At 43.9% G+C, this 14,820-nt stretch overlaps 2 protein-coding genes and 1 long non-coding RNA gene across 5 annotated transcripts; 2 read left to right on the forward strand and 1 right to left on the reverse strand.

The window, feature by feature from the left end:
• Window positions 1–815: 815 nt before the first annotated feature.
• LOC120669850 (probable serine/threonine-protein kinase PBL20) lies at window positions 816–11,599 on the reverse strand. 3 transcript variants are annotated; one of them, XM_039949715.1, is made up of 6 exons: window positions 10,133–11,599; window positions 9,941–10,037; window positions 7,959–7,974; window positions 7,754–7,906; window positions 7,217–7,275; window positions 816–2,965 (listed from the first exon to the last, which is right to left on the reverse strand). In XM_039949715.1, exons 1-5 carry the CDS (start codon window positions 10,152–10,154, stop codon window positions 7,258–7,260), a joined length of 306 nt encoding a protein of 101 aa, XP_039805649.1. In that variant the 5' UTR covers window positions 10,155–11,599; the 3' UTR covers window positions 816–2,965; window positions 7,217–7,257. The 3 variants fall into 3 exon arrangements, with proteins under 3 accessions (XP_039805649.1, XP_039805650.1, XP_039805648.1); XM_039949716.1 differs by lacking the exon at window positions 816–2,965 and adding an exon at window positions 5,323–6,366; XM_039949714.1 differs by lacking the exon at window positions 816–2,965 and having other exon boundaries at window positions 5,323–7,275; window positions 7,754–7,913.
• On the forward strand, window positions 3,689–6,124 carry LOC120669121 (WRKY transcription factor 42-like). The gene is made up of 3 exons (XM_039948929.1): window positions 3,689–4,394; window positions 5,292–5,641; window positions 6,098–6,124. The coding sequence occupies exons 1-3, from the start codon at window positions 3,689–3,691 to the stop codon at window positions 6,122–6,124; spliced, it is 1,083 nt and encodes a 360-aa protein (XP_039804863.1).
• Window positions 8,528–9,165, forward strand: LOC120669851. The gene is made up of 2 exons (XR_005672838.1): window positions 8,528–8,914; window positions 9,004–9,165. It is a non-coding gene; the product is annotated as an uncharacterized LOC120669851 (long non-coding RNA).
• Window positions 11,600–14,820: the final 3,221 nt, after the last annotated feature.

Raw genomic sequence — 14,820 nt, forward strand, 5'->3', positions numbered from 1 at the left:
CTAGTAACTGGTAAGGGTGAAGTGGGTATACAATGGTATTTTCTGGGTCAACTGATTAATTACAATGACATGCCACTCTAGTTCATTTCTCCTATTCTAGTTCATTTTATCAACATTTTGGATCGATCCAATGACCCAAAAATTATCTAAATTGCATTCCTAGTAATCTGTCTGGAAAAGTTATGGGATAGGGCCTGTGTGTGTGTGGGGGGGGGGGGGGGTGGGGAGTATGTAATAAAAATTAGGTTACTAGAGCCTCTAATAATACCTGATTTTTTGGTTATTTCATCAATCAAAGCCATTAGAAGGCTGAAAAAATTGAGGTGCGACTAAACCTTATAATCCTTTATCCATACTACTAGGGTGCACGTGCGGCACCGCACGTGTTTGAAGGATAATATTACAGAAAAAAATGAACACACTAAATTTTAGTTGCAAGAAGCATTTTAACGAAACTATATATGGCGAAAATATGCAATCAGGTCAAAGCATTCATATCACGATAGATGGTTTAGTTGCTGCAGCGGTGAAGATTCGCTTCAAGGAAAACATGCCGGATGATGGTTGGGCCACCGGAGATAGACTAAGATAGTAGGGGTGCCCCACATGTTTTAAGAAACACGCACAACATGCAGCTGGTTTGCCCGCATGTGTTTTCAAAAATCTACTAAATAAGTATTTATGCCTATAAAATATCTAGTAATTTATAATTTATACTTATACTAAAGATGTTCAGACGTCAAGGATGTATCTTCAAAAATTCTAATAGATGAAAAATTTAGCCTAAGTGCAATTCAACCACGTAAGACCACAAGTAAAGTTACGAGTACAAACCACTCGAAAAAATGTCATGACTAATGAGTACAAACTGAAACATATATACATGGTGTATTGTGGCTTAAATAAGGTCAAGTATAAACCGGAACATAGGGTCACAAATACAAACCAAAACATACATAAAATGTATTGCGGTTTCTGTTAAAGGAATTCTACATAGGGAATGTTTTGAATATTCCCAAGAAAAAGTCGATTGATCCTGCCCCTCCACGGCATCTACAATTACAAACACCACTGATTCAGCAAGTTCCTAAGCAAAGATAAACCAGCACTGTAGAGAAAAGTGATAGGATAATAACAAAGATTGGGTAAGTGGGCGGTGGGTGACAAAAACTTTTTATTTTCTGCGGGATCCTACAGCGTGTGTGACGAAAATGTGTTCACCATCGCTTTTCGTCAAACTTTTTGCCTTACTTGTGGGCCTTAAAGGGATGGTTTGTGAGGGGTAGGCTAGGTTAGTCTTGGTATATATCAAACTAAAATTAAGCTTGAAGATCATCTAAAAGAATGATTAACAAATGGAGTATCTTTCCATACCTTCAGATGTGCAAGTATTTGAGCTCAAAGAATTCGAAGATGGGCTCTTTAATTGCACCCCAAAAAAGAGTTTAGCAAATATAAAAGGTAGAGTAATTAGGGAAGAAAATCAGTCAGTAGGAAGTGAGCAACCAACTAATTCCTTTACGATTGAGTTTTGGTTCAGACATAAAGTGTAATGTATTTGTTATTATTGTTACATCTTGCCCTGGATGATAATTTTTTATCCTTCGAACACGTCGTCTTCCACATCTATAAAAAAAACATGAAAAAAAAAGATTTCTCTTCCCCAAATAAGACTCATGACTATATTAAAACAATTGGTACAAAAATAAGACATATTCCCCAAATAAGACTTCTCTTCCATATCAATTAAAGCAATTGGAACAAAAAGGGTAATAATTCTAAATATATCAATAAATCTATTGGGAATTGAAAACAAAATCAAAGTTATTAAAGATTAGAAGCCGTTCTCCTAACTGAAGCAAAACATGTACTGAAGAGAGTCTGCACTATGCTTGAATGTTACTGATATGAGAACCACATTTGGCAAAATTGCACATGCTAATTCCTAAAGTTGCTAATGATCACTAGCATACACACAAATCGTACATATAACAAGGGTTAGGTACATAGTTGATTTATGAACCAAATTCCCACAAGAAGGGATCTCACGTGGTTCATTTTACCACAAGGCTCATATACTGCTCATAGCCACATGGCAAATAAAGCTTCCTCTCTTTCTAGAAAAATAAGAAGAGTGCTGAAAGCATGCAGATGTAGGGCTACCAGTTTAGCATACCTAGGGCCTGTAGCAACTTAAAAGTTCAATTGCCTGACAGAAAAGCAACCAGAATGCAGATCTAAGTCATATGTGCAAAACCTAGCAATGATAAATCTGCGCAGCATCACAAAGAGACGCAGATTAGGACAATCCAAAGCGAACCTAATGGCAATATTCAAGATCGAAAAAAGAAAACGAGGTATTTCGTTCCTATTTTATTCAACATGGATAAACCCTAATGGATCATTATTCAAGAACGCACTGGCCCTTGATGCCATCCTCGTCCTTGCAGTTCCCCGATGAAACGGGGGCGAGAAGTTAACTGGATCATTATTATTGGCCAGCACCTTCAAAGATAACGTGCTGTCTGCATCGAAGAACATACTCCCTCCGTACCCATAAAACTTGACATTTAGGACAACGACACGGTCTGCAAAACACAACTTTGACCACTTGTTATTATAAAAATATTTATGAAAAAGTGGTATATGTATACTTTTATGAAAGTATTTTTCAAGACAAATCTATTCATATAATTTTCACATTTGCAAACTCAACAACTTAAAAATTATTGATGATTTATATTATCAATGTTTGACCCAAATCTTATCCAAAACGTCAGGTTTTATAGGTACGGAAGGAGTATATGACTTGTTACCAGAAACCTTACATTGTTATGCAAGTTATCCAAGCTGAACCCTCCTGCTCCAACAATAGCATGAACAGGTGCGGTATCGTTGCTGTTGTCATAGATGTCGATTCCGTTTGCATCTTTTGCAGGCATGCCATTGCAGTTTCCCTGGTATACTGCAAAGTGAGAGAAAAATTAAGTTAAAAAGTTTTGAGAGAAAACTGTTCTAAAAAAATCAAGAGAAACACAAAGATAACCCAAAATCTTAGAGACTTATCTACCAATCATAATTTGGCATTCATACATTTATTAAAATACTACAGTTATTTTAGACACTTAAACCATACACCAATAATTCCCTTTATGAAAGTAAATCATGAACAAAATCTTAGAGACTTATCTACCAATCAAAATTTGGCATTCATACGTTTATAAAAATACTACAATTATTTTAGACACTTAAACCATACACTAATAATTCCTTTTATGAAAGTAAATCTTGGACAAAATCTTAGAGAATTATCTACCAATCATAATTTGGCATTCATACGTTTATAAAAATACTACTGTTATTTTAGACACTTAAACCATACACTAATAATTCCCTTTATGAAAGTAAATGGCAAAATAGCCAAAATCATCCCTAAACTTTTAGTAAAGGGTAAAGTTCATCCTTGTACTTTTGTTTAGGCCAATTTAGTCCTCGAATTATTGTTCTCCGCTTTAGTTACATCATTCACCCAAACTCCACATCCACACCATTAGTAACACCGTAAAAAAAACATCTAACAATAGGAAAAGACCCGTTTACCCTTCGCTTCCCTTCTAGGGTCACTTCTTCAAGCGTTATAAAAAAAGAAGAAAACCCCCCGCAAGCCCCGCCTCCATCTTATCCGCTCATGGAACCGTGGCAGGGGGGCATCACCGCCGCCATCGCGAGCGGGAGGACTCCTTGGAGCCCGCGCCGGTCTTCACGTCGTGCGGCCGCCCTCGCTAGAAGCTGGTCTTCAAGGCTCGCCGGCCCTCCATCCTCAGCAGCGCCGCGGCAGGGGGGCGTCGCCGCTGCCATCGCGAGCTGGGACGACTTCCTAGAGCCCGCTCCGGTCTTCTCGTCGGGCGGCCGCCCTCGCGAGAACCCGCTCTTCTCAGCCCGACGGCCCTCCATCCTCAGCGGTGCCGCGGCAAGGGGTATCTTCGAGGTCCTCCCGCGACGCTCTCCTAGTCGTGCGGCTGCCCCAGAGGCCAGAGCTGCTCCGCGGCGATGGGTCCGCCGAGGGGAACCCCTGCCCGTGCGCCTGCTACTGCTGCATGGTGGCACCCCACTGCCCGGTGAGGAAGTAGGTGCAGCGGTGCGCGAGGACACGTCTGTCCTGATCACCACGTACGAGGGCCAGCACAACCACCATCTCCCGCCGGCGGCCACGGCCATGGCGTCCACGACCTCCGCCGTGGCGGCCATGCTCACCTCGGGCTCCACCTCCTCCTTCCCGGCCTCGCTCGCCCACGGCCATCACCCCCCGCTCGCGGCCACCGGGCTGCTCGGCCCTACCACCATGGTCTCCACCGCCGAGTCATGCCTAGGGGCGGCGCTAGGGGTATGCCCCTGTATGCCAAGGCATACCCAAGATTTAGAAAAAAATACAAATAAGTATTCATAGATGTATACTATCCTATACAACATATGGGCTCAATTCACCAGTCCAAAGCCCAGCAAAGCAAGAAGACCAATCCATCCCTCTTTATCTCTTGCTTGTGTCTCGCCCCGAGCGCCAGGCGCCGAGCCCCTGTCCCCCCCCCCACCCCGACCTCCCGGCACCGCCGTCCGCACACCGGCTCCTCCCGGCCCGGCCCCAGTGCGTCTCCGCCTCCACCCTCCGACCCTCCGGCCTCCGCCTGTCCGGCGGCAGGGGCAGCCGGGCAGGCCCCTCGCCGCGACGCCTCCCCAGCAAGCAGCAGCGAGAAGGAGGGGGCACCAGCTGGCTGGCGGGCCAGCGGCCAGCGGCGCCGACGAGTACTGCTCCTGTGCTCCACCCTCCCTGCACCCTTGGCCTTCAATTCAAGCAAGCCAGCAACTCAGCAAGGTAAAGGTAAGAGGAACACCCTAGATCCACCTCCATCCACTTATCAGTGTAGTATTCAAGATTTCCTCCGTCCCGTCTGATCCCGTCGCTGCTGCCTGCCTGTTGATTCCCCTCATCCCCTGCCGCCCACCCCTGTTAATCGACGCTCGCCGCCAGGCTCACATCCTGCTCCTGCGACTGCGAGTCGCGTCGCGTCCTCCCCGGCGCCGCCCAACGTCCGGCGTCTGGCGAGGCGGCGACCTGCCCAAGCCCAACTCCGGCTGACCACCAGCCCCCTGCGGCTCCCAGCACGAAGGAGCCAGCCACCGGCGGCCTACGGCCAGGTGCAGCCGGCGCCGCCGCAGCGGCCGACAGGACGTGCGGCGCCCCTTTTGTAGCACAGCAGCAGCCAGTGGCGGAGCCAGGAATTTGGCATACCCAGCCACAAATTCCTGGCTCCGCCACTGGTCATGCCCCACCATCACGCTCCACCTCACGACTGCGGCGGCGCCGCACTCCATCATGCACCCCTCGTCCTACGCTGCCGCCGCCGGTTACGAGTCTAAGGCGGTCCCGGTAGCTTGGAGCAGCGGGTACCTGGCATACGGCGCTGCACCTCTGTCCTACTACGGCAAGAGCCCGCCGGCGCTGGGGCACCTATTCGGCGGCGGCATGGGCGGGTCGTCGAGGCTGGAGCAGCTGTACGCCGCACAGATGTACCTGCAGAGGACGAGCAGCCTCGAGGGCGGCCATGGCTCGGCGGCGCCGGCCGTCACGGACACTCTCGCGAAGGCAATCACGTCAGACCCGTGCTTCAGCCTACAGGGTTTTTTTTTCTATAACGCTGGAAGAAGTGACCCTGGAAGGGAAGGGAAGGGCAAACAAGTCTTTTCCTATTGTTAGTCCGATGTTTTGACGGCGTTACTAACGGTGTGGATGTGGAGTTTGGATGAAGGATGTAACTGAAGCGGAGAACTATAGTTCGAGGACTAAATTGGCCCAAACAAAAATACAGGAACGAACTTGACCCTTTCCTAAGAGTTCGGGGACGATTTTGGCTATTTTGCCAAAGTAAATCATGAATAAAAATGCCACAATTTTGTGCATCACTGGGACATGAACTCAAGCAGATATAATACAGAAAGTATGGCACAAGTGACAAAGGTACAGATGTATATTCAGTCATTCAGCAAGATAGACAACCACACGAATAAATACTGCAAACTTATGGTACGAACTTATTTTCAGAGTATATTCTTTGATGAAGAATCTTAAAGCTAACTTGCAAATATTTAATTTTCTTATCTCTGCACATAGCCGTGGGCACATCATCTGATTCAAGTAAAATACAGGTTCTGCTTCAAACAGCTCATTAAACATGAGTAGTTATCCTAAAGTTATAAAGCACATAAGAATAAATGGTTTCCAAAGTATGATGCGTACTAACTGTCAGCATACTTCCCTTCGTCAAACTTGAGAATTTTGGGTCATGATGTGCTACAAACATCCTGGAATATCTGCATAAAGCAGTCTATTTTATATGAAAATTACCAATATATAGTTGTGATACAAACTACAACAAGTTTGCACGGCATGAAAACAAGAATAGTGAACACAACGCATATGGCTAGGGGAGATGACGATGTTCAAACGGTCCCTAGCTGAATTTATATGGTTATATACCCACCCTGCTCCTAGTTAAGTATATTTACAAAGCTACTCTTCAAAAATCCAGCAATTGAGTGCCACCATAGTACTACTTTTTTTCTACTTTTCCATCTGCATTTATATCCAGACTTTAGTTCTTAAAATATATCACAACAAACATCAGCTATTAAATTTCATTTTCTTATACGAAACTGATCCTTATATACAGCAACACTATAAGACAACATAATAGTTAAGTAAATTAGTAAGCCTTGTTCCAATATCAAGAAGAAAATCCAAACACGTGACAGCAATCTTTTACTGGAGTCTATATGCAGAGAGTGAATGCAATTGGTCAGGCCAGAATTAACTATGATGCAGGTTCTAAAGCTCAACCAGTGAGACACAAACAAGAAACTATGATGCTGATCAATATTTTGTTTAAGCAATGAAAAAGACAACAGTCATATAGACTCAATGGACAAGTATATTTCTTCATGTACATGTTCATTCTTGATGCCATTTGAGAATAAGATCATTTTCAATCAAACACAAAGTAATTAGTTGAAGGTGAAAACTGAACTATCAAAACAAAACTATAAGCAACCAGGCATATGGATTTATATGACATATCAGCTACTGTATTATTATAAATTCCAATGAAAGAACTGAGTAGTACAGAATAAAAATGCATATACTCTTGCGCAAGGGTCTCCAAACCTTGTTAAGAACACAATGCTGATATTATCTTGCTCTGTGACTCAGGGTCTTTGCAAAACCTGCATACAACAATGCTTATGGCTCTAATCAAGTTAGGAGTAGGAAACAAAATAATTTACTCAAATGCTGAAACTCTGAAACAATCCTAGCAATGCACAAGTCAATCCACTGATGTAAATTAGTCATTTGGATCACATGTGACTACTTGGTTTGTTACTCATTACAGAGTGCAGATGATTATTCAAAAATGGAAAATAATTTTGAAGTTCTGAAATGAAACACTACATTACTATGCTTTTCATACATGCTAGTATGCTGTTGTAGTGAATAGGATAGCATGGCACTGTAAGGCTTGCAACCATTAGTGAAATATAAACTACAGAGTCTCACTTATAATTCTAGGTAACCACAGTATCACAGAGAGAGATTTATGTAAACGACAAGCACCAAGCATTAGAACCGTAAATTAAGTGCTGATGAATTCATGATGAACCAAGACAAGGCGACACGAGGAGCCAAGAAAACACAGATGGGCACCTGATGGCCTTTGGGATTGAGCTTCTTGATGGCGACCACCATGCCGCCCGCAGGCCCTTCTAGCAGCCGGATTACGCCCTTGTAGACGCTCCCGAAGCCGCCCTCGCCGAGCTTCAGCAAGCGGCTGAAGTCGCAGGTGGCGGCCAGGAGCTCCTGGAACCTGATTAACAAACCTGAATACAAGCTCCAGATTTGGCTTGCTTACCAATAACCAGACCCACCTAAAAAGGAACAAATCATAAGCAAAAAAAACATGATAAAACAATACTTACTAATTATATATTGAGAATTGGGCACTTGTGATTATTTCAAAAACTGTGATAAAGTGTAGTTTTCTCATCCTAAAGTTACGCTTATCAAGAAAAAAAGCATGTGTACCAACCTTGTTATTAGCAATTTTAATCTGGAACGTGTCGGCACCTGGCTCTGATGCATTATATTTCTGGCCACTAAATCCAGTACCAGAAGACCCAGCATCAGCCTGCAGAAGATTGCATGATCAACATGATATATGCAAAAAAAAATGTAGAACAAAAGCTGTGGTCGGTCTAGCTATTAGGACCGGACCGGACCGCCGGTCCGATCGAAAAAACCGTGAACCAGGGACTACAACGGTTCGGTTCACTTAAAAGACCGTCTGTGCAATCGAACCGGTAGTGAACCGGAGCGTTTTTGATTTGGACAAAGTCACCCCTCTATCTATTCTGTGTAACCCTATCCATCTAAGGGTATAAACGGAAGAGTGAGATTGTCTCACATTCAGCTGAACATGGGTGGGGAAAGTTTCGGTTTTTCATTCTTTCTTGTCACGGCGGCGCATCTAGCTAGAGACTGGATCTAGACCGGAGACGAGCAGGGCGCAAGGCCGGCGGCGCATCCGGACGTGATCAGGCTAGCCGCTCCAACTCGTCGCCTCTCCCTAGTTCACTGCTGCTCTTCGTCAGGTCGCCCGCTGAGCGGCCCCTCCGTCTCTCTGCCTTGATGTCTGGTCGTCCGCCGCCCGCAGCTACCTATCTCCGCCAGCATGCATGGCTGCAGGCTCCGCAAGTGCGGCCCTCGTGGCCGGCGATTGGTGGCCGGCCTACCCCTGCAAGCTGTGCTTGCCTGTCTCCTACATCGAGCAGATGAGCTGCAGAGAGAAGACATGGCTAACGCCTGACGGTTAGCAACTCAGAATACAAATAGATTTGCGTAAGTGTATAGTGTTCATATTGACTGATTTGAAGACTCAAACTTGCTTGCAATTGCAGATCAGATTGTTGTTGGAAATAGCAAATTTGCAGTCACTATGTCAGAGCTACTGAATACTTGTAATTTTTCATCGTAGATTCTATTGTTGGCTTGGACATGTTGCTTGCTTCTGCACAAATTTAAATTATATTTATGCTCTATATCTTGAGCTTGCAGTGCTATATAATTATGTTAGCTATGAGCTTATTTTCCCATGATCAACTATGTAGTATTTACTATTAATTACTAGTATATAGTACCGGTTCATAGTATTCATGGCCGGTTCAGTTCAACGGTCCAAAGCTTTTGAACCAATGGTTCAACCGGTTCATAACGGTTGAACCAGTGAACCATTGAACCGAGACCCTCACCGGTTCGATGACTGGTCCGGTCCTAATAACTTATGGTCGGAACAAGTAATACCTCTGCCAAAACTTCTTTGATCAGCTGCTCAGCTTTGCTTATCTGTTCAGGAGTGCCTGAAAGCTCAGCTGATCTTGTCCGTGCACCTGGTTCAGCTTCATTGTCTCCTGTTACTTGAATCTTTGCTCCTGAGTGAAGTTGGAGATACCTGATAGTTTCCCCAGCTTTTCCGATAATAACACCAACCTACAACAAGTCAAACAACAGTGCCAGTTAACATGACTACTAACTTCTGCACCGTCATTAGTAATTTGGCACCAGTTTTTTAAACTATTGGCATTAAGCACCATTTCACAATATTCAAAACTGAACAAGGATCCAAAAATGGCAATGTATTTACTGCAAAAATCAGCTTGGAAACGTGAGCAGTAACAGATCACGACAATTAACATTAACTCTAACCATGACAATTAATATAAACTCTAACAGATCAGAGCAGTAAAAAGGGGAACGTGTGTGCTCACCAGAGGCAGGATGCAGATGCAATTAACTCTAACAGATTAGAGCAGTAAAAAGGGGAACGTGTGTGCTCACCAGAGGCTGGATGCACATGCAGTTGGCCTTCCAATACAACAACAATATGAGTCAATGTTGTGCCCATTGCTTAGTGATGGACACCAGTTCTCACAATCTGCAGAGGTATTGTCAGTGCACTCCATCAGTTTCCTTCGAGAAACAACCGAGAAAACACAACAGACTAATCGAGACAGTAAGTGAGATGCATACACTTGAGATTACATGTTGGCATGTGGACAGGCCTTGGTCATCATTTTGCCATGCATAGTATGCATCCACAGTAGTGGCAAGCCCAAGAGCCCTCTAGAACCTGGAATCTACAGCAACATTAGCTATACATGAGACGTTGTGTTTGCACTGCTCCCTTTTATGCAACCAGCATTGTTATTTTTCAGACAAATAGAGCAAGCACTTCGATACAGAAACAACCCCAAGGTATCAGCAGGGAATAACAATGATGACTTAACTGAAACCATTCACATAAATTCAGTGAACTTATAATGGCAACATTTGAAAAAAAATCAACATAATTTATTTGTTGGAGAACCTGCAAGCACAAAAGGTGACATGCCAAGGTGACGTCTGAAGTAGTCAATTCATATCCGTGTACTCTACCACACCTTATTATCCCGGCGTCCAAATTACGGTATAATTCTCCAAGACCGGTGATTTATGATGCCGATCATCCACTGAAATTAATATTCTCCAAAGGTCTATGATACGCACACAACAGGAAAATAGAGATAAGTAATCAATTAGTTTACTCACAAACAAGAAGGGTAGTAGTAATCTGTATTGCAATGCAGGAAGGAGTAAGACTGAATTACCTGAAGAGTGAGTGGGCTGGTTCACAAAGCAATGCATACAATGATTTGTAGGAAGAAAAAAAAGTATCATATGAACCCTATCACTGTATTTGCTAACTGGCACTTATAATCCAGAACTTTAATTGCTAACTGGCACTTATAATCCAGAATTAGAGAAAGACCTAGCAATCCTGAATACACAAGAGGAGAGGAGCGTGACCATCTTACTCAGAATCCACAAGAGAGGGACATTACAGTCAACACCACATTGAGGCGGATCAATGCGAGCATTCCAGAAATTCAGGAAAGTGAGCTCCTATTTGAGTATACATTCATTGAGGTAGATCAATGCTAGCATCCCAGGCTCCCTGCTGTCTCACGCTTCATCTCAAATGACAATGCATCGAGGCAGCTTTAGCCGCCGGTGGCGACGGCCCGTTGCCATCGCGCTCACCATGAACACCTGCATCCTGATCTCGAAGAAGAACTGGTGCATTCGTTCGGAGAAGCTGTTGGTTAGGTATTTTGCATGGAAGAAACAAAATCTTTCAATCTGTACACTCGATTAAGGACAGAAGGGGAGGGGGAAGTGGCTGGCGAGGAAGAGGACGGCGTGCAGGGCCGGCGGCGGCCATGGCGGATGGTGACGGTGGCTCTGCTTGTGGCCGCGGGCGAGCGCGAGCAGACGCGATGCGCGCATAGGGAGGCGAGCCCACGCCACGTCGGCGGATAGCGAAGGCGCCGTACTTCCGCTCGGAATAGGGGAGCTGCGGCCATCCGCTTGCATAGAGGGAGAGATAGCGCTCCCCGCTGCAGCCATCCGCTTGCATAAAGGGTACTGCAGTAAGCTTTGCAGTACCCAGTGCGGGTAGCCTAAGGGCCCGTTTGGGACAACGGTCGCGGCGCTTAAACGCGAAACGCAGAAATAATCGCGCCAAACGGTTCGCGTCAGTCGCGCGTTCCCCAATCGCACCCAACGCAAAACGCGGAGGATTGAACTGCGCAGGGGAGAATCAGAGAAGTGACGTTTTGTCCGCGTTGGCGTATAAGCGAAGCGCGTCTGGCGCTCGCTGTCCCAAACAGGGCCTAACACACACGGACACACTCGTGTGATGGCAACGGGTCTAAATCCATCGGGTTTAGCCGTCCCAAACTCAAACTCATGAAAAATATTTGAATCCATTAAAAAATCCATACCCGTGACGGGTTTAGAATTTTGTCCAAACTCAAACCCATCGGGTTAGCGGATACCCACGGGTAACACGTGGGTCTACACTTTACTATATAATTTTTTATGATCAATAAGTTTAACATAGTAAACATCATTTGTAGCGTATTATGAGTAAGAAACATATGTTCACTAACAACTCTATATTTAAATGATCATAACACCATGCAAAGTCATAAATCCATCGCATGCATATACAAACACGACAACTGCAAAGCGACAACACTCATACCCACCACCTAAGGGTTCACTAAAATAAGAATTGAAGGAAAGGATGTTAAATTCGTTATAAACTCACAAAATAAAATGACAATTGCTCTATGTTGTATCGGGTTTAAAAAAATCATGGGTTTACGGGTTCAGGTATTATAGGAACAAACCCGTGCCATAAACTCAATGGGTAGGACTTTGTGCCCATTAATAAACCCACGGGTCTAAAAGTTAACCCAAACCCGTACCCTAATGAAGCAAAAATTTATCAGATTTCGGGTACCCATCGCCATCCCTATCCGTGCCATGTCCATACTACTTCCTTGTCAGCACCATTGATTCTCTTATTAAAAGCAGCACTCCTTCATGCTCCTTGTCTGACTCGACCTATCGGCTCTCGCTCACTGATGGATATATATTTAAAGAGGTTTCCTTAAATCTTAGTTAGAAAGAATATAAAAAATTTATTTGAAAACATTTTCTTGAAAAATCTTCTAGAAGATATCTCACGAAAAGTTTAGGGAAAAGTTACAAGGAAGGTTTTGAAAGAGTTTCTAGAAATTAGAAGTTGCGAGTGAGGAAAGCATTTTTATAAAAATATTTTGATCAGTCTAAAACATTTGGAATAATGCACATCATAGTGCATTCATATATGTATTTTGTAGTAAAAGTTAGACCGATGAAACTTAATCTAGAAATTTCACATGAAAACGATAAGTTTTTCTTCATTTTTGTCTTCTAGTGCCCATGTACATGAAATATATCATTTTCGTGCAATTTTTTTTTAAAAAATATTTGCACCACACTTTTGTAACAAGTACAAATATGGAGTGTTCGCACAAGAAAATGGCACAACTGGGAAGACAGGTCAGACCTGTCCCTAAAACCGGTAAGACCGGTCTGGTCAAATTGCCCAAAAAGCAAAATGGACTTCGCCATTCCGTAGATCTCGTCGAAACGATCGAAATGCATATATGGAACGTCCAATTTGGACTTCGGATCGGATGAGAGAGATATGACTTCGGGAAGTTCTGCACCACGAGCAGACCGGTCAGACCGTTTTACAGGGGCGGTCAGACCGGTCTGGACAGTCCAACCTGGTTAGTAAGGGTCACAGTCGATTCAAGAGATACAACCCAATCGAATCTATCAAATATATTTATTTTTCATTGTCTTTACCTTTTCTCTTTACCCTAACTTTTCCAACCTCGACATGCTATTCTTCTCTCATCTCCATGGCGTTTGAGGACGATCTAGCTGGCCTGCCGAACCTAGGGCAACCCTACGCGCACTTGTCCCGATAGGGTCCCTCCCGGGCGAGCATTCTTCGGATCGTCGCCGTTCTGCACGGCGACCAGTCTGACCGGTCCCTCTGACCGGTCTGACCGCTCCACGCAGGAGGTGCTGCAAGGAGCATCTCCTCGCATCGCGCGGCCTAGCATGTTCGTGTGTTGACCACAAAAAGCATCAACTCAAATTGGCGACTCCAGTGGGGAACAAAAATCTGGCTATCATGGCCGATCTATCAAACTCCAATAATATGATGACACTTCAAGGATTGCCTGAAGACCTAGGCAAGGGCATCGACATAAATTTGCATTCTCATTGTTATCGGGTAGCTGAACAAGGCGTCATCATGATGAAGATATCTACCATCGATGAGTTGAGGATGTACGATCTACCAAGGCTTAGTAAGTCCACAGATACTTTGATAAGTGGTTTGCTTATTTTTGTGGATATCCTGATTAATAAAAAGAAGATTGTAGATCCAATTCCTGTTATTCAAAAGTCGGCTATTGAAAAGCCGGCTAATAATCCTTGCAAAAATTTGCCAGATGTTGCTGGTCAAGATATCGGCTGTCTCAAGCCAAAATTGTCGAACCAAAATCCCCTGGAAAGAGCACAGAGACTACATCTTGTACTTCAATGTTCGGGGACAACAAAACAAAGGCAAAGATGCTGATTGCACTGCAACCGGTCTGACCGGTTCCAAGACCGCTCTAACCGGCTCATCTAGGGTTTTGCAAAATAAATCAAACCTAAGACGGTTAAGCCCAAAAACTCGAGATTGGTGTTTGGAAAACCATTGAATCCAAAGGCCGTCACAAGCATCAAAAGGAAAAGCCGAAGCCCTTTCTTGGAGATCTTCCGGCTAAATCCAAAAAACAAAATAATAATGCTAGTCAGCCAAAACATCCAAAACACTCAAGATCTACTCCAAGACAGCAATTCCATGATTCGAATCGGCAACGGAATAATTTTTCTAACTCAATGCTGTTTCCGTCATGTAGTACAACATGCCTTGTTTTTGTCCATCATGATATTATAATTCGTGTATGCCGTCTCTTCCTAAATATTTGTGTCTAGATTATATCACCTATAGGGAGTCACAATTGGTAAACCATCATCTGCCATTAATGACCATTTTGATGAAAAAGATCGGTCTATACAGAAAAAAATACAAGGTGATCAAGCAAGTTTATCATGTAAAAAAAGATAGACGATTAAACATAAATTCAGATTTGTCACTAGATAAAGAAAAGCCGGTTGTGGAAGAGCAATCGGATAGCTCAATTAGTTAAATTATCCCCAATGATGATCATAAAAGGGCAGCCTGGTGCAAGTGGTAGTACTTGCCGCCTGTGAACTGAGAG

This window comes from Panicum virgatum, chromosome 4N (assembly GCF_016808335.1).
Source record: "Panicum virgatum strain AP13 chromosome 4N, P.virgatum_v5, whole genome shotgun sequence".
NCBI classification, from domain to species: Eukaryota; Viridiplantae; Streptophyta; class Magnoliopsida; order Poales; family Poaceae; genus Panicum; species Panicum virgatum.